Genomic DNA, 25,885 nt, shown 5'->3' on the forward strand with positions numbered 1-25,885 from the left:
ACTTTCAAAACAAAATGAACAGTTCTTTTTCCTCTATTTATTATTTTTTGCTGATTAGCTTCCGTCCAAGAAACTGGCCCAACAACATATCTATTTATTTGCAAGAAACCGAAGGAGTATAGGAGACAGTTGATCGGTCTCTAATGACCTTTGAAAGAATAAGCCAAAACAGTGAGGCTGTCCAGAACTAATACACACTAAATGTAGTAAAAAGATTTGGCGACTGTGATTTGAAAGGAGATTTATTATCCATTTCCCTAAATCCAACACAATCGATCAGCAGCTCAATTTGCGCACCGAGTGGCAGAACACATTTTGAATCTTCACCACAGAAGCAATGATGGGTTTGCAATCACTATGTTTGGGCAAAGAACGGAAAACAGTGTATATTTTTTTTCAAAAACGTAGGAAAAGCATGTCCTATTTAATGCAAATAATTAAGAATCATGATATTAACTTGATCCACGAAAACAAAGAGTAGGCTATAAACGTGAGTTTATTATGATAGCACATGTCAATACTTATCAAACCAATCCCATATCAGGCATATAATCCGAAATTTGCTCTAAGGGGTAGCCAGACCGAGACACTGAAAATGGGGATATCCCACAATGAACTTTCGCGTCAATCTCTCCTCTATTGGCATTCATCTTGAAGATGGGTAATTGAATTATAAGTTGAACTTCGAAGAACAGATTCTCCCTTATAATTTATCTCTGATTTTGTCCACTGAAAGCAAAAATTGAACCCATTGTCGTTCAAGTAATCCTCCTTTCTTGCTACATTTTTGGCAGAACACCAGGAACGTCGCACCTTGTGTTGAGCCAAAATTCAAACCTCTAAATCCAAACTGAAATCGAAAGCCATAAGTGGGCCCGTGGCACATCCAACATCCCCCAGCCTCTTCCATCGGAGTTTTTTTTTTTGTAGAAGAGTAACTTGGAACTCCTTTGAATCAGAATCAAAAAATATTCTTGATTGTTAGGACGGGAGAACAGAAATAGGCCAGAGCCTCCATCATGGCCACAGAAGCTTTTCAATAGAAAGGTCAGCGTGTTGCACCCTATTTGAACGAGTATCAATCACACGCTGTTTGAATCAGAGTTACGCAAGAAGCTTTGATCTCAGCAGAAAGATAGGCAGGCATTTTTGTACTTTTACCGATTGGCTTAAAATTTATGGGACACGACCATGGACCAAAGTACTATGACTTCATCAACCTCTCGCATCGCTCCATCTCCTATTTGTTTTAGCCAAACTTTTCTCCAAATTTAAATAAAAAAAAGGGCATTGATTTTCAATCCATTAGATGTGAGGGATAAAGTGGGGTCTTGGTACCTCAAACAAACCCCCTCTACCCAACAGCTATTTAGCAAAAAGGTGGGTATAGCATCTTGTTTGAAGCAGAATCATAATAAAAGAATTCAATCTCTAGGATTTTATAACCAAGTAGGTTGTAGCCTTCACCACCTCATGTCCCTCTCAACTGTCAATTCTTTAGAGGAAAGATGGGCAATTTACATCTTGTTTAAATCGAAAACAAACAAGGAAAGATTTTAAGCCGAACTGGCCAGCCATGACAAGGAAACAACAAACAGCAACAATCAAAGCAAATCAAAGTCAGTTGCTTTTTTGTTCTAATCGAAGCAACTATATCTGTGTTTCTGTGACCTATGTGTCTACGCGGGCACCTAAAGCAGCTATGCGCCCCTTCCATACCTTCCCCCCAAAATCAACAAATTGCACATCAAGTTATGATACCAGACGACATTACAATGCGCGAGTAATTTTCTAGTTATGCTCTCAGTAGGAGTCATAAATAAAAAACTTTGGACAAAACATCAAAACTTTGTTTATATGCATTTTTGTTACGTTTTTACGAGTCAGACAAAAATTTCGGGGGAGAGAAAAAAGGGCCAAACACCGTACCCCCCTGGACGCGGGCTTGTCCAAATAAAAAAATATCTCTCGTTAAAGGGTGCATGGATGAACAAAAGCCCAATTGATTCAACAATTTCCGAATCAATAATTTCCGAAAATTGGCACTAGCTTTAATGCAGGCCTCACTTAAACATTCATGTAGCAAGGATACAAGAATTGCTTAACAAGTGACGCTATTGATCTTCTCGTTTTCTGCATTAAATGAAATATTAAAAGGACCACGAGTTGCTTCTTTCAACCAGGAAATTTATTTGGCAGAAGAGAGGTCATTGAATCTTACCTTTATCTAATATGATCACAAGACACAACATTGAATTTTATATAAAAAAACATTGCTTATCACTGATGCAATCGACAATTTTTTACTGACAAAATTACACAACAATTACAGGAACGATAACACACTCAAACTTAATGTGGCGACATGTTATTTTTGCCTGAGATAGCCTCAATTATTCCAAGCATAGCCGTTTTCCAAATCATTTTTACTGTTTTCCGAAAACCCCAGGAAGACCATGATCCGGTTTGGTTAGCTCCGAGAAGAATAAGAGGCTCCTCTAAATCTAGCATCCATGGACGCTAGAATAACATCGAAATGCTACTTTGCTTTGTTTACAGCAACTTCGTTTACAACCCCTAGCCAGTCTGTTTCACCAATGATCCTGTTTCCGGAAGAATCTCAGACTCCATGTCTTGTTAGAGCGTTTGCAGAGGTTTACTCCCTCACAACCTGGCTTCAATGACGGAAGAATTTCACATCCCTGCTCCCTAGCTTACTTCCAGATGAGAACCCAGAATACATCAAACTTTTACTCTAACCAAGTTAAAACTTGTGCATTTTTATGACAATTATTTAAAAACAATAAAAAACAACAACAAAAAAAAACAATAAGAAGTCCGAGGATCTTACTACCCTGTATGTTCCAGGGTGATACACTTACTGACAAAATTATTTCCAGCCAATCGTCCCATTTGTAATGTTACATTCGGTATCCGCAAAGGCGTAACAAACTCGCACAAATGCACCAACGGAATTCCTTGCTGTTTTTAAAAGTAACGACTTTGAATTCCTATCCAGTGAGAAAATGAACCCATGTCTATAGCATAAATTGGTAATATGGATATACTTTGATTTGCAATGTAGTTCAATTTCTGCTTATTGTCCTTATGAAAACCCTCTTTGTAAAAACTTTAAATACAAAAAAAAAAGAGAAAGCAAATGCCATTTGTGTCACTTGGATTTTCGGGACATTTTTCAGCATCTTCATTGGATACATTCACTTCCTTCAGTTAAGTATTTATTAAGGTTCGCTAGTCCTTTTCTCGATATTGGATGTTTAGACGGGTACATCTGAACCAAGTTACATCTTAATCGAGATAGAGCAAAGTTTTTAAAAAAGGACACTTAATTTCAAAAAAATCAAAGTGATTAAAACCGTGAAGTGAAAAATGTTTCTTATTTAACGATATTTCAAAAACAGTAGATTTCATTCAGACTCAACTGAAAAATAATTTGAAATAAAAAGATAAATCTTTGAGCATTTCTAAAACAGCCTAAAACCCTACAAAAATGATGTCTAATTCAAATAAAAAAGTAAACCAGTGAAATCATCTAAGTCAAAAACTCTGAACACAGGGGTTACGGTCCCCCACCTTGAATACTAAGGAAGATCACGTTTTTATTGGGGTAGCCCTGGTGCGTCTGGTTTTTTCCCCAAGGGTGATCGTCTCAAACCACTGGTTGTAGACAATCAAAAGAGGGCTCACTGCATAAGAGATAAATATATCTAGTACCCGAGTAACAAAGTAGATCGAGCCACAACAAAGTGTCGTTTAGGCCGTTTTGGGTATCAAAATACTAATTTTGCCCCAAAACCGGAAAATATAAATTCTGAGATAGTTCATCGATTTAGAATGGTTCAAGGCCCTCAAATGCAGGTTACAGTTCATTATCTTCAAAAAACAAGAAAATTGTATCTTGGCGTTGATGGCTTAACTTTTGCGTCTCCAGTGGATTTAGACGAGCTCTATAGGGCACCATCTAGAACTAACCGATAACCAAAGAGACCTAGTGAAAGAAGGCGAAGAAGGTTTATAATAAAGGGTATATCACAAACCCAAGAAGTTTAGCAAAATTTGAGAGCTTATTCCGGAGGCAATTTTTTGCAATTGCAGAAAGATTTTCGACCCTTATAGCACCCTTTCGAAACCAGTCAGACAAAGAAATATTTTGGCATGCAAATTCAGATGAGCTCTATAGGAGACATTTTCAGGAATTGACCGATAATGAACGAGGATTTACTTCAGTCGATACTAAATCAACGAATCTTGGAAAAGAACTGACAGTGAAGAAATAAGGGCTGATAGCATTACAGAAGCTAGTATAGAAGATTTCAGGAAGCATTAACAAATACTTTTTCCGGGATAAACAGCTAGTTTTTACAGGTTCTTGAATTTACCATAGGGACAGATAGTTTGCGACAAAAATCGTTTATCAAACAAAGGATTTTCATGTTCAGTGTTGAAGACTGAATTAATGGTGTACTTGGAGTTTGCTTTCCTTCAAGATGCAGAGGTAATCAGAGCCGAAATTATAGCCTTGCCTATAGTAAAAGTCATAGGGCTTCAATGTTTTATTATTTATTTATTATTGTTTTTTCCCCAGAGGCACTTCAAATGGAAGAAGTAGTCGTATAACTTTGGAGGGGACTCAATAGATTGAAAATCGAAAGTTATAGTGCCCCATTTAAGAGTCAAGAGTGATCGGAGGGGATCTAGACCCCCACGCCCTTTTTTCCACAACGCATCAGATCAAAATTTTGAGATAACCATTTTGTTCATTTTGTTCATTTTGTCCAATAGTCTGGAGATCATATAGCGAGGCCTTCGGGCCTTTATTAATAGTAAAAGATTTTTTGTTAATTTTAAGCTTGATTTGCATATTCAACTTAGGTTTTACATGTTTTAAGATTTATTTTTTCACTTATAAGGTATGTATTGTATGTTTGTTTTCTATGATTGTTGATTTAATTTCTGTTGGTTTTAGTTTCATCTGTTCTTTAATAGTAATGTCTGGACGTTTTGAGTTTGAGTTATTATAGATTTTTATTTTTGCTGATCTTAATTTTAATATGACCTTTAATTTTCTTTGGAAAACTTCTTTTTGGGAAAGTTTTTTTTTTGATATTTCCTTGTAAAACTTCATTATTCCAGTATTCTGCATTTTCTTGCCCTAATTTAATGTTATTCGAGTCATTTCCCTTCCTCACTTCTAAGTTTTTCACTAATCTTTCAACAAATTCGCCAATTAATTAAAAGCTGTATAATACGAAAGTTTTATACGAAAGCTGCACTACTTTAACATAAACCATGAAACCAAATTCCTGGGAAGTTAAAATTTTACTAGTCTCATGAATCTACTCACTTCCCAGCAGTAATTTCAATCTACAAAAAGCCAATTAAAATACAAATTGGTTGTAAAGATAAAACCTAATTATCGTTTTCAAACAACTCATGTCAGTTCTAATTTGTACACCCCCACAAATTTTAATTTTCGTTAAATTGGCTAGTTGGCAATACAGTCATCTGACTTAGAAGAGCACATTGAAGCAAGTGGTAGCGGCTCGGCTGCCAAAGCGAAAAAAGCCCCGAAATCAACAGGAACAATCCGGTAAGAAGAAACATAGGTTGGTTAAGTATCGACATTTATTTTTTGGAAAGCCAAAATAGAAAAAAAAAACACTTCTGAAAAAAAATAGCCTGTTTTAACTTCCTGCTCTTTCTTTGGAAACACCAAAACAGCAGAAAACAGCTAGACAGTAATAGATAACGTGTTTTGTTTTCTACCCGTTTTTCGGAAAAATAGAAAACAGCTGTTTTTTTTTGTTTTTTTATTTGTTGCTTTTTTTAACATACGTTTAGCCCTTAGTTTTGCAGTGTTCAATATTGAGAAAATAAGACACCTAATGAAATCTACTTACTGTACGGTCGACAACTTCACATGGTTTCAAATATGAATGTTCATTAAAGCTATATAGTAATGCATGGCTCTTTAATTATCGTACGGCCACATCATATTAAAAGAAAAAAATCACACAAAATAGATAACGAAAGAATACAAGCAGAAAAGAAAGAACAAGAAAAAAAAAACAGCTGAAGCGAGGTAGGTGATGCCACTAGTAAATGATTATAATAAAAGAGTTTAACTACTTAAATTGTCAGATAGTAAGCTTCCGTACCTCCTGCAGCAAGCAACAAATAAGAGCTGTGCATATAATTTAACACACAAAAAAAAACCAACATGATGACCAATACTGCAAGTAGATCCAGTCTTTTTGGTTCAAAGCTGAAGCCAATACACTCAGATTCACCCCCTGAAAAGCTTATAGTACAAAAATCTTTCCCCTAGGTCCATTACCTTTAATTTTATATTCTTTACGAAAACATTTAGATGGGCCTAAATGCAAAACAACGAAATGAACTTCAAATCAAAGTACTCTTAATTGCCCCAGAATCTTTTCAACTCATTGCTTTAAAACTGGACCAAATGTCCAGAATAAGTATCATCGCATAATATTAACTGAAAGTTGAGATAGTATACAAAGTCCTTTGTATACTAAAACCTCTCATATGTTACGATTTTTATTTTCAAAATGAAAACAATTTGTAAAACGATTCAAAATTTTTACCAATTCGAAAGTTGTTTCAATTTAGACGTCTTCCAATAAATTTTCTACGGTACTATTTTCATTGCATGTTCTTTCAACCCTTATATTTCTGATTCTTTAATTCTCATATAGTTCGTGGCAAGGAGCTGTAAGTAAGGAGCAACTCGGCACAACAGTAACCGAAACTCTGACAAAACGGAATTTGGAAAAAAAAATAAATAGATGCATCAAAAGAATTGGCTGTTTATGCTGATTCAAAATATATAATATTCATTAAGTTTAATTTTACCCATCAATAGCTTCGAGTCTGAGAAAATTGCCCTGATTTTTAAAAAAGGTGGGAAACACCCCCAAAAATCACACCATCAGATCCAGCATATTAGAGAACTCTATTGTAGAAGTTTCAAGCTCCTATCTACGCAAATGTGAGATTTTGTATTATTTTATTTTTTTTGCCAGATGAGAAATCAAAGGTGTGTGTTTATTTGTTGTTTTTTTCTTCTAGGGGTGATCGTATCAAAGCAATAGTCCTAAAAAATCAGGAGAGAGATTTTTCTCTCAGGAGAGAGAAAATCAAAGAGCAATGCATTGGATTGTCACAAATTAGTGATTAGAGGCCCGTTTGACCGATAATTTTTTCACTTATAACTGTTGCACCACCCGATTCTTCTTGCTTCAGAAGCAAGTGCCATATGAAGCAAAAATTAGAATATTTGATGTTACTTTTTTATTTTGCCCCACTCAACCCCAACATGCGACTTTATAAGTCGCTTGTGCTTTGATGAAAATGTGCTGAAATAAAACAGCTGGCAAATTGGTAACTAAGAATGTCATGCATTTTCAAAAGATTAAACCATTTTCATGTTATAAACGAGGATTTCGAAAATATGCTGTTTCACGGTTACAGCGGTAGAAACAACCTAGTAAAGAACGAATTACGGCCCATAGTAACTAAAAAATTAAAAATATGTTTACAAAAAAAACTGGCTAGTGATGAAGAATTGTCATTTATAGCTGATTCAGTTCTGGATTGCACCAGCAACCAATTGAAGGTTACAAGTGGAGGATTTAAGGGAGGAAAGGTCAACCTCCTATTAGGGTAACCTTTGTTCCTTTTTAGTTCCAAGATCACTTTTTACATGCATTAAAAAAAATTATTAATCATTGGATTATACCAAAAATTGCCTGAATCAGAAAGGAATATCTAGTAGCTTATCGAACTTCGCCAACTAATTCAGTATGAGCAATAGCCAAAGTTAGAATACACAAACTCGAAACCATAAAACAAAATGTTGGGAATGTCTATCGCGTAGAGGTGGAAAAGAGATTGTTCTCTTTAAGAAAAACAAAATTGATAAATCGCAATGGAAATATTTTAAAGACCCGTTCAAATGTGCAAAATTTCGGTAAGTAGAGGTAACCAAGTACCTAGAAAGTACATTGGACGAGTACATTGGACGAGTACATTGGAGAAAGTACATAACCAAGTACATTGGACGTTGAAAGGGACCGTTTGGTTCCAATCATCCTATCTTAATTGGATTAATAGCTAAAGCAGGTGCAATATGCGGAAATTGTAGAAAACGACTAAAAAATATGAATGTTTTATGTTTGTTTGTGAAATTTTTGGAGGGGGTCGGTAATCCAAAACCACCAGTCCTTAGTGCGTTTGCTTCTTAGCATTTATAATGTTCTACCTACCATAAATATATCCAGAATTTTACCCGGGGGGTGAAGGGGTTACCAAAAGATTTCCTTTCTTTAATGTTTTTTTTGTGAGGGGGAGTAAGAGTTTTACCTAGATTTTTGGTAAATAAACCAACTTCAACGTCGAAAAATACATTTTTCGCCAGCATTTTAACGACCAATTTACAGATCAGAGGAGCATTTAGCGGGAGAGCAGGGTTTAGACAAGATAAATGGGGTAAGAAACGACTGAAAATAAGATGAGAGCCAACTATAACCGCAAAAAACAACAAAAAAACGCATGAGAAAAAGAGTCGAAATAAATAATATTTACAGGTAAAAGCAGAGAGGAATAAGAAACGGCATATGTTTAAAGAGTTTCAAAACTGCACCAAAGCATAAAAAGCAAAGATAGAAGCAAAAAATATGAAAAAAAATTATTTCAGGCTATAATTCTAAAATTTATTTAAGGAGAAAACAGCATTCACACAAGTCTTAAGAGGGATAATCATCAACCCCTATGCATAGATGTGATTGTAATTACGATGCAACGTATTTACTTTGTTATTTTTCTTAATGTAAAACAGGATTTCCAGCATAAGATAAAACTGAAATAAAAGAAAAATCTTCACTTTTAGGTACGTCGGTAAGAACAATAAAAAAAATAATCTTTAGTTAAAACTATTTTATTTTTTTATTATTTTCTATTTGCATTAATAGATAAGCTGCGAAAAATTAAATAATTCATCTATAGGTCTTTCTAACTTCAAATTAAAGATAAGTAAAGTAACAATGCACAAAAAAAAACTTAATGGCAAATATCCATACGTACAAAAGCCAGATGAAGTACGGATCTACTGTTGGGATGGAAACACCAAAACAAATTAGATGTAGTTTTAGAGACAGTGAGCAGCCCAAACAACAATAATCATTATAAGACTACAGAGTTAGAACACAGTCTTTCTCTTAGGACAAATTTTAGCTGTACGGAAGACGAGCTTCACATAATACGTATAATTCTCATTTCTTATATAATAATTGACAAATTATTTAAAACAGCAAAATTTCTTCCTTCGATGGTTTGAATTAGTTCTACTTTTCTTGAGATAGTTTACTTGACAAGGCTGTTCCGTTGGTTTAGGCTCGATTACGCAAAAAACAAGCCCCGGAGGCGTTATTACTAGAAACATTTTTGAATGCTGCCAACTTTTGATTTTCGCTTCTTGGGGGTGACGGGAAGAGACTCCTATCCAGAATTATTGTCGGCAATGCACCCCAGAGCGAAAAAAACCCTTGGAGACAATTGCCGAGTTTTTAGGTTCTAAAGGCTACAGTTTCCCATCCAAAGTGCGTTGTCTCTATTCCTTCCCTCGGCTAGATCAACCCATGAGGTACTAGCACTCAAAGAAATACCGAGTAAATTTGCTTTGTGTGTTTTTTGTTGTTGTTTTTTTTTTTTGGCGGAGAGGACTACACTCAAAAGCATATCAAACGTATGTAATAAAATATGAAGTAATAAGATTTTAGAGGATGAGATTCAAGGGATCAAGATTACACTGTTCCGACTAAGAGCCATATTTCTAATGTAAACAGCCGTAATGGAACTGAAAACATATTAGTGAAACTTCCGACATTGCCTCCTTAAAAAAGCACAAATAGCACCTAATTAATTTTTATATTGAATTTCTCTTAAATGTAGACTATGTAATTTTAATTTCAATTCAAAACACTTATTTTATTTTACGAATTAAAATATATATATACGAAATTTTGAGCAAAAGCCACAATGACAGGAACGTAAGTTTGGTCTTTTTAGGGGGAGGGAGCACATGTCAAATTCTTAATTAATCATATCACAACGGCGAAAAACAAAAAACTGTGATCTATCTTACATCTTCATATTGTGAAAATCGGGCTTTAAGAGGTTTTCACGAGATAAAGTTTTGTCCAAAAATTATGAAAAAAAAATTCTTAAAATTCGTGTAACTACAGAATTGGGATTTTTTCGGTATGCCTGAGATGAGATTGCATATAGTTGTTTCAGCCATGGTACTAGAACATTTGTTTCTGATCATTACTAGTCTCCCCGCATCCTACAAAGTAAATACAGTCTTGTTAATCTGGTCACCAGATGTAGATTTAAGAGTCGAATATGCCTTTTGTTTTGGGCAAAAAGACAATTAATTTTAAGTTTTGGAATCTAATTCCTTCTGCACGAGATTAATGAGCGTTTGATCTTTTCTATACATCTATATCTATATCTTCGTCCAATTCCAATTACCACCCAGAGCAAACCAAAGCCAAAAGCTCATGATGATGGCTATAATACACCATTATGTAAAAATGTAAAATGGGGTTAATACAAGCGCAAAGCATGACACTCACACTCACCAGAGCTTGAACAATCCTGTTGTCAATAGCTGCGGAACTCCCACCAGTAGCACTAGAAAAAAGAGGAAGAATAAGTTTACATATATAACAAATTTCATGGAATGAAGATGCAAAAAAGCAAACTGTAGGATGTCCAACGTTGCCATATCTAAGTAGTAAATCGTGAATTCATGTTTTAGCATACCCAAAACATGTTCATAACGTTACAATCTCGAAATACTGGCACCAATTTTGATAATACAAAAATAATCCTGCTTACCCCTTGATGCAGGTACATTTTAATGAAATATTTTATACATCGAGGTGGTTAGGTTAGGTTAAGTTAAGTATTTGATATAATGCACCTACCCACCCCCTAATGTGCAAATATATAGCCCAAACTTTTGATAAATCTAATGAAATAAAACAAAATATTATGAAAATACAATACTTTATTAGGAAAATTGTAAAATTAATGAAACGAAACGAACTGCAGTAATAAATGGTATTCTACTGTCAGCAAACCACGTATTTACACGCACACTGACTTTTTTCAAACATGGCCTATTGTTATACTTTCTAAAACGTTCCTTCTCGTAAGAGTATAAAGTCATATTGTGTCCATTGACGCACTGTTTTTTTTGTTTTTTTTTGGGGCAACAACCCCTTGTGCTGGAAAAATAAAATCGCCTCTTTTTCAGTCTTTGGCAAATCCTAAATCTTCATTTCAAAATCCATGTTCAGACACTATCTTCTATCACTATGCATAGAAAACTAAATTGAGTTTTGTCTTTATGGTGGTGAAACCGGATTCTCTCAATAAAATTCTTGAGTGTGTTTTGAATTGAATTGAATCAATTGAATAATGAACAAGTACCAAATACTTAATTAAAATGTACCTGCATCGTAGTTTGTTTCAGGAAAGAACCTAACTTCACTTATTGAGTGTGTTCTGAATAATACACAAGTACCGATTGCGGTTTTGGTTCATACTTGACCTATTGTACTAATATGTGATAATATGAAGCCTCATATAAATCTTTTCAAATCAACAAATAACAGGAATTCAGAAAAATATTCGGTGACATTAGCTTAAGACACAATAAAACTGGAAACTAAGAAGGGAAGTTAAGGAGATCGAAAACTTCTACAGCTCAGTACCAGCTCGAAGGACCTTCGGTGAAGAAGGCACCAGTCAATGTACCACTGGTTCAAGAGTCATGTTCTTAAACATCCACAACCGTTTTGATATAGGCTACCTAGTTATTTCAGATAATGGTATTGCAAAAAAAAAAAATCCATACCTTACACAGGAAAATAAGAATAGCACAACATAACGCAGAACTGAAAGTGGTGAAAAGCGTACGAACTATTAAAGAGCGACCCTCACAAAGTATCCTTGTACCAGATGTATCTAGAAAATACTAGGGCATGAGCTACAAAATTAATTCTGAGAGAAATTGTGAAACATATGGCACCATTGCCTTTTCATTTCTATAATTTGATCATAGTTAATATTATAATATAATCGTAATCCGCAGTCTGAAAACCGTCAAAAGTGAAGGAATAATTTATTTTCTTTTTTTAGTTTTCACCTCCCATAGATTGCAGTGCATTTCAAATTCTCTAAAAGCATTATAATAACAACGCATACTAATTAATTGCAATTGAAATTTCTTTCTTATTTTTTTCTAATCGTTAGTATTGATATATTGAAGGATTAAACAGCACAAGATCTTTGATATTATATTCTGTCAAGAATGGAGAAAAACTGCAAAAAGGGTTCCCGGAGAAGATTACAAGTTTTCAATACATTTTAGAACATAAAATAAAAAAGAAACGAAAGAGCATCATACAGATTATGATCTCTCAGAATCTGAATAAATAAATGTCATGATTTCTTTTTCTCAAATGTTTTGGGAAAAATTCATTGACCACCATAGTCTAGACCAGTGGCTCCCAACCGATTTTGTGCCATCCCCCACCTAGGCATTTCTAATACCCTGATACCCCCTCGTGATATTTAAATATTCTAATTCAAAATTTTATGTGTTTTTACCTGAAGCCATTAACTTGGTATGTTTTCCCTGGGCGTCCTCTAGACATGTTTTATACTGATGAAAAATATTACATAAATACAACACCTTTTATATAATGTACTAGCTGTTGGGGTGGCGCTTCGCGCCACTCCAACACCTAGTTGGTGGGGGCGCTTCGCGCAGCACCCCCCCCCCCCCGTGCGCGTAAGTCGTTACGCACCATTGTAGTTGTGTCCCTGTGTATCACCTGTGATATATATATATATATATATATATATATATATATATATATTTAACTACGAAAAAAATGCAAATATACAACATTCTTTGCTGTCCCATTGTCTGTCCACATAAATAGATTGTCAGGTTTACCAACTCTTGAACATGCAACATAATAATTGTCCATGGGAAAACAATCCGTATTCAGATCTATACCGCATTTTTCTAACGATTGCCCTTGAGCTTTGTTGATGGTGATCGCTAATCGAACATTCCCTATGTCCCCGTCGTCATTTATATATCCCCCTGTGCCCCCGGCGTCCCCGTTGTAGTTGTGTCCCAGTGTCCTGGTCGTCATTTATATTCCCTGTGCCGGTATCCCAGTCTGTAATCTCTCTTTGAGTGTCCCGGTCGTCATTTATATTCCCTGTGTCCCGGTCGTCATTTGTGTCCCAGTGTCCCGGTCTGTAATTTCTCTTTGAGTGTCCCGGTCGTCATTTATATTCCCTGTGTCCCGGTCGTCATTTGTGTCCCGGTGTCCCGGTCTGTAGTGTCATCTTATAATGACGTCATATACAAAGCCTTATATACTTATAATGACGTCAAATGCAAACCCACAAACAAACAAACATGCAAATATACAACTTATTTTTATATATATAGATACAGTTTCTTCTTTAGTTTTTTTTTATCTTTTTTAGTTTTTTCTTTTTTTTAGTTTCTTCTTTTTATTGATTTGTTTTCTTCAATTTGTCAATGTTCACTCTAACATTGACACTTGGAAAAATCTTTACGTGCCGAGCATGCTAAAGCTCCAACAATTTATATTAAACCTAAAAATTTGGGTTATCTGTTTTAAGGTTTTCGAATTACTTTTAATCTATTGTCAAAATATATTGAAATATTTGTGCAATTCTCAGTTTTTTTTTTTGTTTTTTCTTTTTTTTAGTTTTTTAGCTTTTTTATTTTTTTTATTTTTTACGTTTTTTCTTTTTTTTTAGTTTTTTTTTAGTTTTTTATCATTTTTCTTTTTTCGAATTACGTTGTTGCAATACAGTCATGTATCTGTTTTGCTCTTTAAATACATAAAATAGGACGTCATTCACATAGAAATTTTTTTTTTTCATTAAGGCTCTGAAGTATAGTCCGCTGAAGGGTGCTCGTCCTGCCCCTGAACGACCAAAATATTTTGCGCCATATGCAACTCTGTTTCCAACTGTTTTAATTACGTTTCTTGAGTAGTACAAAAAAAGCTCAACAACTAGGCAAGGTTCAGTTAACGAACTTCCCAAAACAAAAGAATGCCTCTGAGAAGGATCTGTTCAACTTAAAAGAGAATAGGTATTACTGTTTCACGTAGAGTTCTGCAGAAAATGGAACTAAAAGGATCAATAACTTTACTGCTGGGAACAAGGAGAATTCTGAGAGCGTTCATGACTAAATCACTAGTTTGCGACCTCCAAGAAGTTAATTTTGGCCAAAATTTAATAATGTCAACGACAATATTATGGTTATTGTACGTCTTAAAAATTCTTTAAGGATAGATATTTTGCCGTAAAAATATTCAAATTTGGCTTAGGTCACACCTGGGGTCCTAGGAATTACCCTGCCAAGGTCTTGAACTTTGGAAGAGGGAGATAAAGTCAAACCTGATTTTGTTTACATAGCCAATGCTCGTATGCTAGACTTGCCTTCAATGTAATTATTCTAGCCTTACTAAAAAGAAAGGGGAGTAAGGAGGAGGTTGAAAACACTTTATCATACCACAATTTGGATTCTACGTTAATCTTTTCAAGGTTTATTAAGGTTGCACAACTGTTTTCTGAATTCCAAACAGAATTAACAAAAAGAACTGAGGAAACAGGCTCTGGGCGATGTTTTTAAAAGAAAAACACGCCACGGATATTTCGTCTTTGATATTAGAAGGCATTTCCATCGCAAATGGAGAAGAGGACAAAATTGAATCACAGAGAAACTAATAAAAAAGAAGCAAATTAAAAAGCAACACAAGAAGATAGAATACGCTGTTATAATCAGGATAAAAAATAAAACAAAATAAACATACAAAAGTTATTCTTGTTTAGTCCATAACAGTAAGTAAAATAGAATAAGATTCAATGTATAATAACTATTTTTTTTTTAAACATTGATTCCTATACCCATTTCTAATTCTTCTTATAATTCCTTTTGGTATTTTATTAAGCTCGTCATTTCGTCTTTAAATATTCTACTGCCTGAGTTCAAAATAAGTCACTATTTTGGTAGAGGAACGAAGAGGAGCAATGACCTTCAAAAACATTTCACTGTGACCAAGGTCGTATCCAGGATTTTTGCTCAGAGGGGGGAGGGATTTACAAAAAGAGACCTTAAAAACGCATCGAAAATGATTTTTTATGCATTTTATTTACGTTTGACGAGTCAGACAAACATTTCAGGGAAGGGGTTCAAAACCCCTAGCCCACCCCCCTGAATACGGCCTTGGCTGTGACCCATTTCAGGCTGTAGACTGATTTCTAAAATTTCATTCATGCACATCAAGTCTCACAGTGACTTATCATTCTCTACCTAAGCAAACAGAAGAACATTCTAACAAATGACATACCCGACAATTATGCCTTCACGTGTAGCTAAATCTATGGTTTTCATGTGTGGCTCATTAATTGTAAAACGCAATATGATTACAGTCAAATTACGATAAAGAAAATCCCCAAGCCAAATTTCACGCTATGACGCAAAATGTACGGCGAACTTCCAGCAAAGTTGTGACGCAATCTTTCGTGTCTAGAATAATCTTACGATTACGTTTTCGCCCTACAAAAACTGTTTACATGAAACAAAAAAAAAACAAAAAAAAAAACAGATCTTATGCGCAACTCCGCCCTCGAGTATAATGCTTGGGGCTTGTTATTGCTTTTTGTTTTAACCAAGGTTTTTGTTTCTCTTTAGACACAAAACCTGAAATTAGCCAAAATATCAATAGGAAAGGCCTACGTATAATAATTAATGTATAAGGCCCCCCTTACACAAAAGCCTTAAGTGGGCTGGGCAAAGACGTAAGCTTCAGATTAACATTGTATAACTAGTCTCCCCCCCCCCCGCGAAAGTTATGAAAAAATACTAGTTTACACCATTGTCCACATTTCCTGATCTTGTGGCTTGTGTGCTGAAAACTGCAATAAGAGCGTAAAAAAAAACAACAAACAAACTACAATCTAAATGATGCACAAAATGCATCTTTTCACCAAAGCTGGTTTTAAGGGGGTTTCGATGACAGAAACTATAAATATCAGTCACCTAAAACAAAACACAAGATGCAGACTTAGTTTTACGACCAAAGTCCAGCTCCCAAATAGTTCCAAACTGGGGTGAAAAATTATGTAGCTACCCATGTTAAACCAACTCCTTTCAAATTTCTTGTTTTATGCAAAAAAAAAGAAAAAGATAAAAAGCAACCATCCAGAAATGTGTGCACTAATCTTTGTCGGATGCACTCAAACAAAGATTACACTGTAAATGCTGGGAGTGAAGATGCCCTCCCAGCATTCTAGCACAGGAGGGTCGAACCAAATCAAGGTGAACCCCCATTCACGTGGCCTGTCGTGCTGTTGGAATTGGTGTTGAGGGATTGTTACGCTCGTCCTCCAAGTCATTGATATATCAAACAGAGGGTAGTACACAGAATACTATCTTATGGGGCCCCACCCTTTACTCGCTGGCTACAAAAACGAAACTCAAAGATAAATCGACAAAGGTCGTTCAAGGGGCACTCAGTCTATTGGAAAGAGTAGTGAAAAACAACTTTATGGGGCAGATAAAGTCGTTTCATAAAAACCTACTTGCAAACTATTATCTTGGTTCAGCAATGCTTAAAAAAAGAAAAGAAAAAAACAAGGCACTTGACAATAGAAGTTATTCACTGGTTACTCCACTGCGGAAGTTAAAACCCTCCATTCACTTCCAAGGTGAACCATATTTTCAATGGTTAATTGAAAGTCTCTCTTTTATATATTTTTTTTTGTTCGCTAATCCAATTCGAAAAAACCACGGGTAGAAAAACATTTCTATTTCATAATGACGATGTAAAATAACACTTCCGTGTTGTGATGAATACTGTATTTTCTGTTGTTGTTTTTTTATACACAGCAACAAAGAATAATTATTACTTACACATCGGTTATGATAATTAAAAGGCGCAACGTTTCAGAAGAGCCAAAACAATTGAAAAATTTTCGTCATCGGTGGTCACTCTGAAAGATGGGGCTAACAGAGATGAAGGTAACATATTCTAAACTGACCTTTTATGCTCTCTTCAGTGGTATAAATTAAATTCAGGTAATCTGAGCAATTCAAAATTATTCCATTTTATGGCCTATGTCTCCTTTTTCCTTGATAAAAATTAGCTAAGCCTTGATATAATACCCAAATGAGCGGTACTGACACAGAAAAAAATGGGCTAAGTCCTAATTCGATTGAGTTTGTTTCAATTTGAATTCCTCTGAAATTTTTTTTTATGAAACTATTTTATAATTAGGAAAAATTAGAAAAAATGAGGTGTTTTTAACTTACGAACGGGAGATCGGATCTCAATGAAATTTGATATTTAGAAGGACATCGTGTCTCAGAGCTGTTAGTGGAGGGATCGGGATGAAACTTGGTGGGAAAAACAAGCATAAGTCCTAGATACGTGATTGACATAACCAGAACAGATCCGCTCTCATTGGGGGAGTTGGGGAGGATGGTTAATTCTAAAAAAATCGAAAAAATGAGGTTTTTTTTACTTACGAAGGAGACATCGGATCTTAATGAAATTTCATATTTAGAAGGAACTCGTAACTCAGATCTCATATTTGAAATGCCAACCAGATCCAGTGTCATTGAGGGAGAGTTAGGGCGGGGGGAACAGGAAATCTTGGAAAAGGCTTAGAGTGGAGAGATTAGGATGAGACTTGGTTGGTAGAATAAGCACAAGTCCAAGATACGTGGCTGACATAGCCGAACCGAATCCGCTCTCTTTGGGAGAGCTGTGGGGAGGGTAATTCGGAAAAAATTAGAAAAATGAGGAATTTGTAACTTGCAAATGGGTTATCAGATCTTAATGAAATTTGATATTTAGAAGGGTTGGAGAAATCTTGGAAGCCTGAAATCTTGGAAAACGCTTAGAGTGGAGAGGTCGGGATGAAACTTGATGGGAGGAATAAGAGCAAGTTCTGGATACGTAATTGACATAATTGGAACGTATCCACTCTCTTTGGGGGAGTTGGGGGGCGTTAATTCAGAAAAAATTAGAAAAATTGAGGTATTTTCAACTTAAGAACGGTTGATCGGATCTTAATGAGATTTGATATATAGAAGGATCTTATGTCTAGAGCTCTTATTTTAAAACCCGAACAGATCTGGTGACATTGGGGGGAGTTGGAAGGGGAACCGGAAATCTTGGAAAACGCATGGAGTGGAGAGATCGGGATGAAACTTGGTGATAAGAATAAGCAAATGTCGTAGATACGTGATTGACATAATCAGACTGGATCTGCTCTCTTAGGGGAAGTTAGGGGGGTCCAGTGCTTTGGCGAGTTTGGTGCTTCTGGACGTCCTAGGACGATGAAAATTGGTAGGCGTGTCAGGGACCTGCAAAAATTGACTTGACAAAGTCGTTTTCCCTGGTTCGACCATCTGGGGGCTGGAGAGAGGGAAAAATGAGAAAAAATGAGTTATTTTTAACTTACGAGTGGGTGATCGATAACTTACGAGTGGGTGAATTTTGATATTTAGAAGGATATCGTGTCTCAGAGCTCTTATTTTAAATCCCGACCGGCATTAAGCCTCTGATTTTCCTTTTAAATCAATTCATTGATTCTTAGAATTTTTCTAGAGCTCATGCCATATGAGCTCTTGGCTCTTCCGGCCTCGTCACAAGTGCCATATGAGCTTTTAGCTTTTTTTTTTTCTGTTGAATTTGTGATTTTTCAACGTCGTGACATTAATATTAGTGTAACTATATATTAATTTATTCAGTTAAAAAGCGACCTAAGTCTTCTATCCATACAAAAAGGACCCAAATCCTGACTCGGCGCAAAAAAATTGAATCGGTGTAAAATCGAGCTAAAATTATGATACGCCGCAACAACTTGCCGAGGCCTGATTTGGTGTAAAGACGATCTAAGTCCAAGTCGAAGATTTTGGTGATATGCCGATAAATGTTAATTTCTGTTCGTTTTAGCTTCCATTTATTGCTTATAATATTTTGTATTATTTTTAATATGAAGTTATGTTATTTATTCATTGATCTTAAATATGCATACAGCTCTTTACTTTTCTTAAAAAAAACACTTTTTTAGAAACAGTAGAAAAAATCTGTATATATATATATATATATATATATATATATATATATATATATATATATATATATATATATATATATATATATATATATATATATATATATATATATAAGTTGTTTGTTTGTGTGTCTGTCGACTGACGTCATATTTGTGTGTCGACTGACGTCATTATATATTTGTCGACTGCTCAAGGGCAATCATGACGTCATTATAAGATGAAACTACAGACCGGGACACAGGGAATATAAATGACGACCGGGACACTCAAAGAGAAATTACAGACCGGGACAACGGGACACAAATGACGACCAGGACACCGGGACACAGGGAATATAAGAATGTTGTAGGCTATATTCGCAAGTTTTACGTAGTTAAAAATATATATATATCTATCTATATTCACAGGTGGGACACAGGGACACAACTAAAGGGCGCGTAACTAAGATGGCGCGTAACGACTTACACGCGCGGGAGGGCTTGGGGGGGCACAAAGTGCCCCTCCAACTTTGTGTTGGGGTGGCGCGAAGCGCCACCCCAACAGCTAGTTCGATATAAAAAAGACATGAAACTTATTCCATTTTAATAAAAACCAAAAGTCTATCACAGAAAACCTGGAATATGTGCATTTATTCAAAAGCATTAACATTTCCGACAAAACGAACATTTTTATTTATAAAAATACACTTTCCAACTAAAGTTTTTAAAGAAAAATAAAGGGTAATATTATAAATTAAAACAATCAGAAGAAAGTCATAATAAATCAAACTAAAAAAGAATATAAATTAACTACGAATGAACAAATGAAACCTGAGATGAACAGAATTTCAAATGAAAAATTAAATCAAATTTCAAAGCAATAGAAATGACTGCCAATGAATAAATGAAAACTAAAACGCACAGAAACTAGAATGAATAGTCTAGTTTCACTTTAAGCGTGCAGAAAAAAAAAATCACATACGATAATTTCTTGAAGGATATACTGCCTCCTCAAGTCCTCTAAGAATTAGAGAGCCAGTTGTGTTTTATTGAAAATAAAATATATCCTTGAGACAATTTCGTCTTTTTCCGTTACAAAATTAAAAGTAAACATTGCTCCAACTACCAGAAATTCTTTCTCTCTACACATATTAAAATACTTGAAATAAACGATTTAATTTCATTAGCATAATTTGCGAAAAAAATTTGTCAAAGTTTCTTTCTTTTAAATTCACGCCTTTAAAAAACATGCAATGATTCGCCGATTCAAGAGACTGCTGCCACTGATTAATTAAAAATAAAAATGGAGTTTTATAAATTTTGTTTAGGAAGCAATTTTCTGAATTTTTGGTCCCTTAAAATAAAAAAAAATCAAATTGACAGTCACTAACGTATACATAAGAAGTTTTTTTCCCATTTTTTGATCCAAACGCAATTAATATTTAGGTTTTTTCCACTGATGTTACTGAATTTATGGCGAATAAAAGACTCACTGTTCAAAATATATACTACTTTCAGAAAAGTATGAATAACAATCCAGCTCTTGGAGTTTCTGTAAGGGGAAGGGGGCCATGAAATCAAACTTTATTTGTGGTATTATCTGGTAGTAATAAGTTTAAACTGATTATTCATTTTAATTCTGTTAGTATTAGGTTTCATTTATTCGTTCTTAAGATTCTGTTCATTTAAGTACGACTTATTATACGACTTTAGTTCTGTTCGTTTAAGAGTTCTAGTATAGCTCTTTCCTTTACTTTTAACACTTTTTTTGGGTGGAATATGTAATCAAATTGATAAAAAAAACTACTTTACAGAACTCAACATTTTTTTCGAGTTTTTGGCATTAATACTAACAATTTGCAACTTAGATCCGGTTTATATTTAGTGTTCAAACAAAAGAACTTGATTTTGGATGCCTGCCAAATCGACATTTACAAAGGTTTAAAAAATCAAATATTGTCATTATATGAAAAACAGGATTTGGATATCTAAAGATTACCCATTTTCTTATAAGCCATTAAACCCATCGGTGTGCCGCCAAACACTTGAAAAGTAGAGAATCCTTTTACTTTTCGGGTTTCTTTTACTTTGGTGCATTTCAGTTATTACTACTTTTTCCCTGGCCACTCCATGTTAAAGGTGTGGTCGCAAGAACCTTGGAGCCTCGTTCAACTGGATATTAGAAGTTCTGAAGCCATTTTTAAGGGTCAAGCGACTAGAGAGCAAAACGTCCCTTTTTGTGCCTACTTTTGACATGCCTGTCCCTGCAACCCATGACACTGCATCATAATTTTGAGATAGCCCTCTTGTTCAAAGTTGCAAAAAGATTCAGTATAAATATTTTTTTGTGGTTTTTGGGATGACACAACCCTCCAGCCGCCAAGGCAAGGATCTTGAATTGTCTTAAAGCGTTTAAAGAGTTTTATTAGCTCCAAAATTTCAAGAATCGCTCCTCGGGCTAAGAAGAAAGCATATATTGTTGGGGGAAGGGATGTCGTTAGGGCGCCAGGAAATCGGACTAAAAAATTGTCCTTGATCAGTTTGAAACTTACAGTCGGTAATCCTTGGGCCAAGTGGAGCCCAATGTATGAAAATACAACTGATTGGGGACATGGACCCCCATTTTTATCTGATCCACTCAAAACTTGTATCCTTAGGCTAAGGAAAATCGAAAGAAGAAGAAAAGTAAAATAAAAGTTGGTCCCCCAAAAGAGGGGGCTCAACCAACGGTCAATAAACTTTTTTCTGAATATGTTGAAAATTGAAAGTGTAAGTCCGTGGCCTAAGGGCTTCCCAGTGTACAATAATATTTTTTTTTATTTTTTTATCAGCTTGAAAGTTATACCCTAAACTTCTTGTACCAAGTCAACCCATTCTAACAAAAAGAAGAAAGTCGCTCATCAGTTTTCCCAAAGAGAATAATGCAGAATACGGTAACAAAATGTATCAAATAGTAGGAAACAAACTAAGTTTATCTTTAACCATTGATTCCAACATGATTCTTCTCCACCTCAAAATACTAAAAGCTTCAATCTCTAACCCCTTCCACGAAGTTCTGATTTTGTGTGAATGTGATGCATGGACCAAAAAGAAGTTCAGTAATACGTCTTGGCAACCTTTAAACACTGTTGTGTTTAAGTGACGCTCAAGATAGCCGATTATAGTAACACTACGCATCCTACGTCACGTTCTTTCAAAGTACATACGCAGGAAGGTTTATAATGATTATCCATCGATGAAAGTTGCAGAATATTTTCGACTTGCAAAGCGTGATCAGGTGCTCACATAGGACAGCATCTACACGGAGCGGCTGTTTTAACGCCAACGCTGTTTTCCACCACCTAGGAAATCTTGCATCATCAGGAGGATTAGTTGGGTCAGAATAGACAGGTTAGGCTAGTCTATGTCTATGTTTTTTATCTATATCTGTGTCTATGTTTATGTCTATTTCTATGTCTGTTCTTATGTCTATGCCTATTCTGACCTACCTGAATTATAATGTGGCGAAAAACCGCGGCGGTATTAAAACACTGCTACGCATCTACACACTCACAAAATCACTATTTTTACTAAGATTGAATCAGTCTGTTTTCAAGATTTGACGAATTTCAGACCCCGATAAAAAAAAAATATTACCTACTCATGAAAGCAATTAGATATGGCTGTAAGCTATTACAAATGAAAATGCTCGAAGAAATTTACAACCCAAGGTTAATACTTACAGAACACAACATACATAAAAACAGAGTAACCGCAAATTATTTAAAAAGAAAAAAAAACAAAAGTAGCCCGTTTTTCTGTCATAAATCTTTTGTCAGTGGAACTGAGTGAAGGCTAACCCAAATTACTTCAACTTCCTTTGTTGTTCCTTTGTTCTTCCAACTGATAAATTATTTGAAAAACTATAGATAAGAACAAGTCAAAGATTACGTCGGATATAAAGAACAATGGGAGAATGAAAATTATGTACTATAAAAACATTATATATTCCAACAGTAATACTATATTGCGAGTAAAAATAGTGAGCCTCTGTTTTTTTTTTTTCATTTTCCCAAGTTCTTTCGCGATTATTATTTCCATCTGATCATTCCGTACAATTGTACTAGAAAAACGGGTCAAAAAATAAATCCATTACATTTATTTTAACTAGAAAGATTCATATTTATTTCAGCAAATAAGGATATCCCCTCTCAAACCGAGTTGGTGCAAATATCTATTTAATGAGCTTAACTAATAACTAGATTTTTAGTTTAAACTCGATTTAGAATGACATCAGCTGTTTCAATATAACAATAAGTTTAACTTATGACTTTAGTAGTAAGCTGCATTATTTTATTGTCTTATTTTACTTGAAAATTTTCCATTTTCAAATTTCACCTTAATTGTTGTTATCCCTTTTCGTTCTATTCATTCTTCTTCTTCCATTTAAGTTTTTGTAATTGTATAATTCTACTGAAATTAACTTACAATCAGAAGCAAAGGAAGTTTTAAATTGGGTTTGCACTCTTTGCACCTCTCTATCTCATAAAACCCAAAATGGAGCAATAAAACACAGTTTATTCTTGTCCTTCATGTTCGGAAAACTGCCAATGCTACCTCCTTGCGTAATGCATCCTAGTGTACACAAAAGTGAACAGGCAGCCCCAGGGAATGACGTCGAAAATATCTTTTCAGACTGTCAGACTATAACGTTAGATTTTATTCTTACTGTATTCCATTCGAAAGGTTTTTTTCGTCAGTATTTGTGTATTATACCAACCACACCCAAGAAGTAAAGGTAGGTTAACCCTAATGAAATATGCCAAAATATTATGAAAATATAATATTATAATAACAAAATTATGGAAACTACAGCAGAGAAATATGGAAAACAAGTTGCCCTGCTTTCCATAGATGAATAGATGTCGTGAATTGTTTTTGGCAACATCCCCTTATACTGGAAAAGTCTAATTGCCTCTTCTTCAGTTCTTGGCAAATCTCAAATTTTCACTTGAACATCCATGGTCAGAAACTATCCACTATCACTATACATTGCAAACTAAATCAGTTTTATGTCTTTGTTCCAAGCAAGGCTGTCAAAATACTGGTGTGGTTGGTATAATACACAAGTACCTGTTTCTCTAACAGAAGACTTCGCCAATGTCACGAGACATCTTTGCAGTAAACTGGATACATTCCTAAAAGTTTCATCCGCCAAATTCAACTACTTTCCAGGATAGCGAAAAGCCCATCTTCTCTCCAGAATTTTACCTTTCACCGTATTCTCAAAAAAATAATCTTTTTGTTGAATCAATAAGTAGTATTTATAGTTCAACAAGTATGTATAATTTTCAAAATAATACTGCAAAACTATGATTGTTGACTATTGTGACTATGATTGTTGATCACCAAGGTTTAAATTTCAACAGTAGATTGAAACTTATCAAAAATTATACCTGATGTTACTATGAAGTTGACAGTAAGATAATCAATTTAAAATCAGAAGAAATTTGGGAATTATAACCAATGTATAACAAAATGCAAGTGTGGCCTCCCAAATAAATATGCATCATTAAAGAAAACATTTTTATACTTGAAAATAAACTGGGTTTGCATTTACAGAGAGTGCGAACACGAAAACTTCTGCATGGAAATTGCATTTTACCAGGATTTTAGACCATATTCGTAGTTATGCTTTCATTACATATATATATATATATATATATATATATATATATATATATATATATATATATATATATATATATATATATATAAGCAGAACTCTTGCATACGTGATTTACATAATTGGAACGGATCCGCTCAATTTTTTTTTTTTGGGGGGGGGGGAGTAATTCTGAAAAATAAGAAAAAATTACGTATTTTTAACTTACGAAGGAGTGATCGGATCTTCAAGAAACTTCATATTTAGAAGGACCTCGTAACTCAGATATCTTACTTTAAATCTCAACCGAATCAAGCGTAATTGGGGGGGGGCAGTTGAGGGGACCGGAAATTTTAGAAAATACTTAAAGAGGAGAGATCAGGATGAAACTGGATGGGAAGAATAAAAACCTGTCTAAGATACGTGACTGACATAACCGAACCGGATCTGCTCTCCTTGGTGGAGTTGGGGGGGGGGAGGTCATTCTTCCCCCAGCTCTTTGGTGGAGTTGGGGGTTATGAAATTTGACATTTAGAAGGATATTGTGCTTTAAAGCTCTAATTTTAAATTCCGACCAGATCCTGTGACATTGGGGGGAGTTGGAGGGGGAAACCGGAATTTTTGGAAAACGTGAAAATTTGGGTATTTTTATCTTACGATTAGGTGATTGGATCTTAATGAAACTTGATATATATAGAAGGATCTTATGTCTCTGATGATCCATTTCCGACTCGAATTGTATCCGGGGACATAGGGGGTTGGAGGAGGGAAACAGAAATCTTGGAAAACGCTTAGAGTGGAGAGATCGGGATGAAACTTCATGGGAAGAATAAGCACAAGTTCGGGATATGTGATTGAAATAATTGGAACGTATCCGTTCTCTTTGGAGGACTGGGGGGTGTTAATTTGGAAAAATTAGAAACATTGAGGTACTTTTAACTTCAGAACGGGTGACCGGATCTTAGCGAAGTTTGATGTTTAGAAGGAATTCACGTCTCTGAG

At 34.9% G+C, this 25,885-nt stretch overlaps 1 protein-coding gene across 2 annotated transcripts in view; it reads right to left on the reverse strand.

The window, feature by feature from the left end:
- LOC136037203 (TSC22 domain family protein 1-like) overlaps positions 1-25,885 on the reverse strand; it is a 98,366-nt gene that overhangs the window by 30,900 nt on the left and 41,581 nt on the right. The window contains exon 4 of one of the 2 annotated variants that reach the window (XM_065719780.1): positions 10,686-10,737. In XM_065719780.1, the coding sequence (XP_065575852.1) occupies positions 10,686-10,737 (52 nt within the window). Of the gene's footprint in view, positions 1-10,679; positions 10,738-25,885 lie in introns of both variants that reach the window. The other variant, XM_065719779.1, reaches the window with a different exon arrangement.

The sequence above is a fragment of the Artemia franciscana genome, chromosome 16, assembly GCF_032884065.1.
Source record: "Artemia franciscana chromosome 16, ASM3288406v1, whole genome shotgun sequence".
Taxonomy (NCBI): domain Eukaryota; kingdom Metazoa; phylum Arthropoda; class Branchiopoda; order Anostraca; family Artemiidae; genus Artemia; species Artemia franciscana.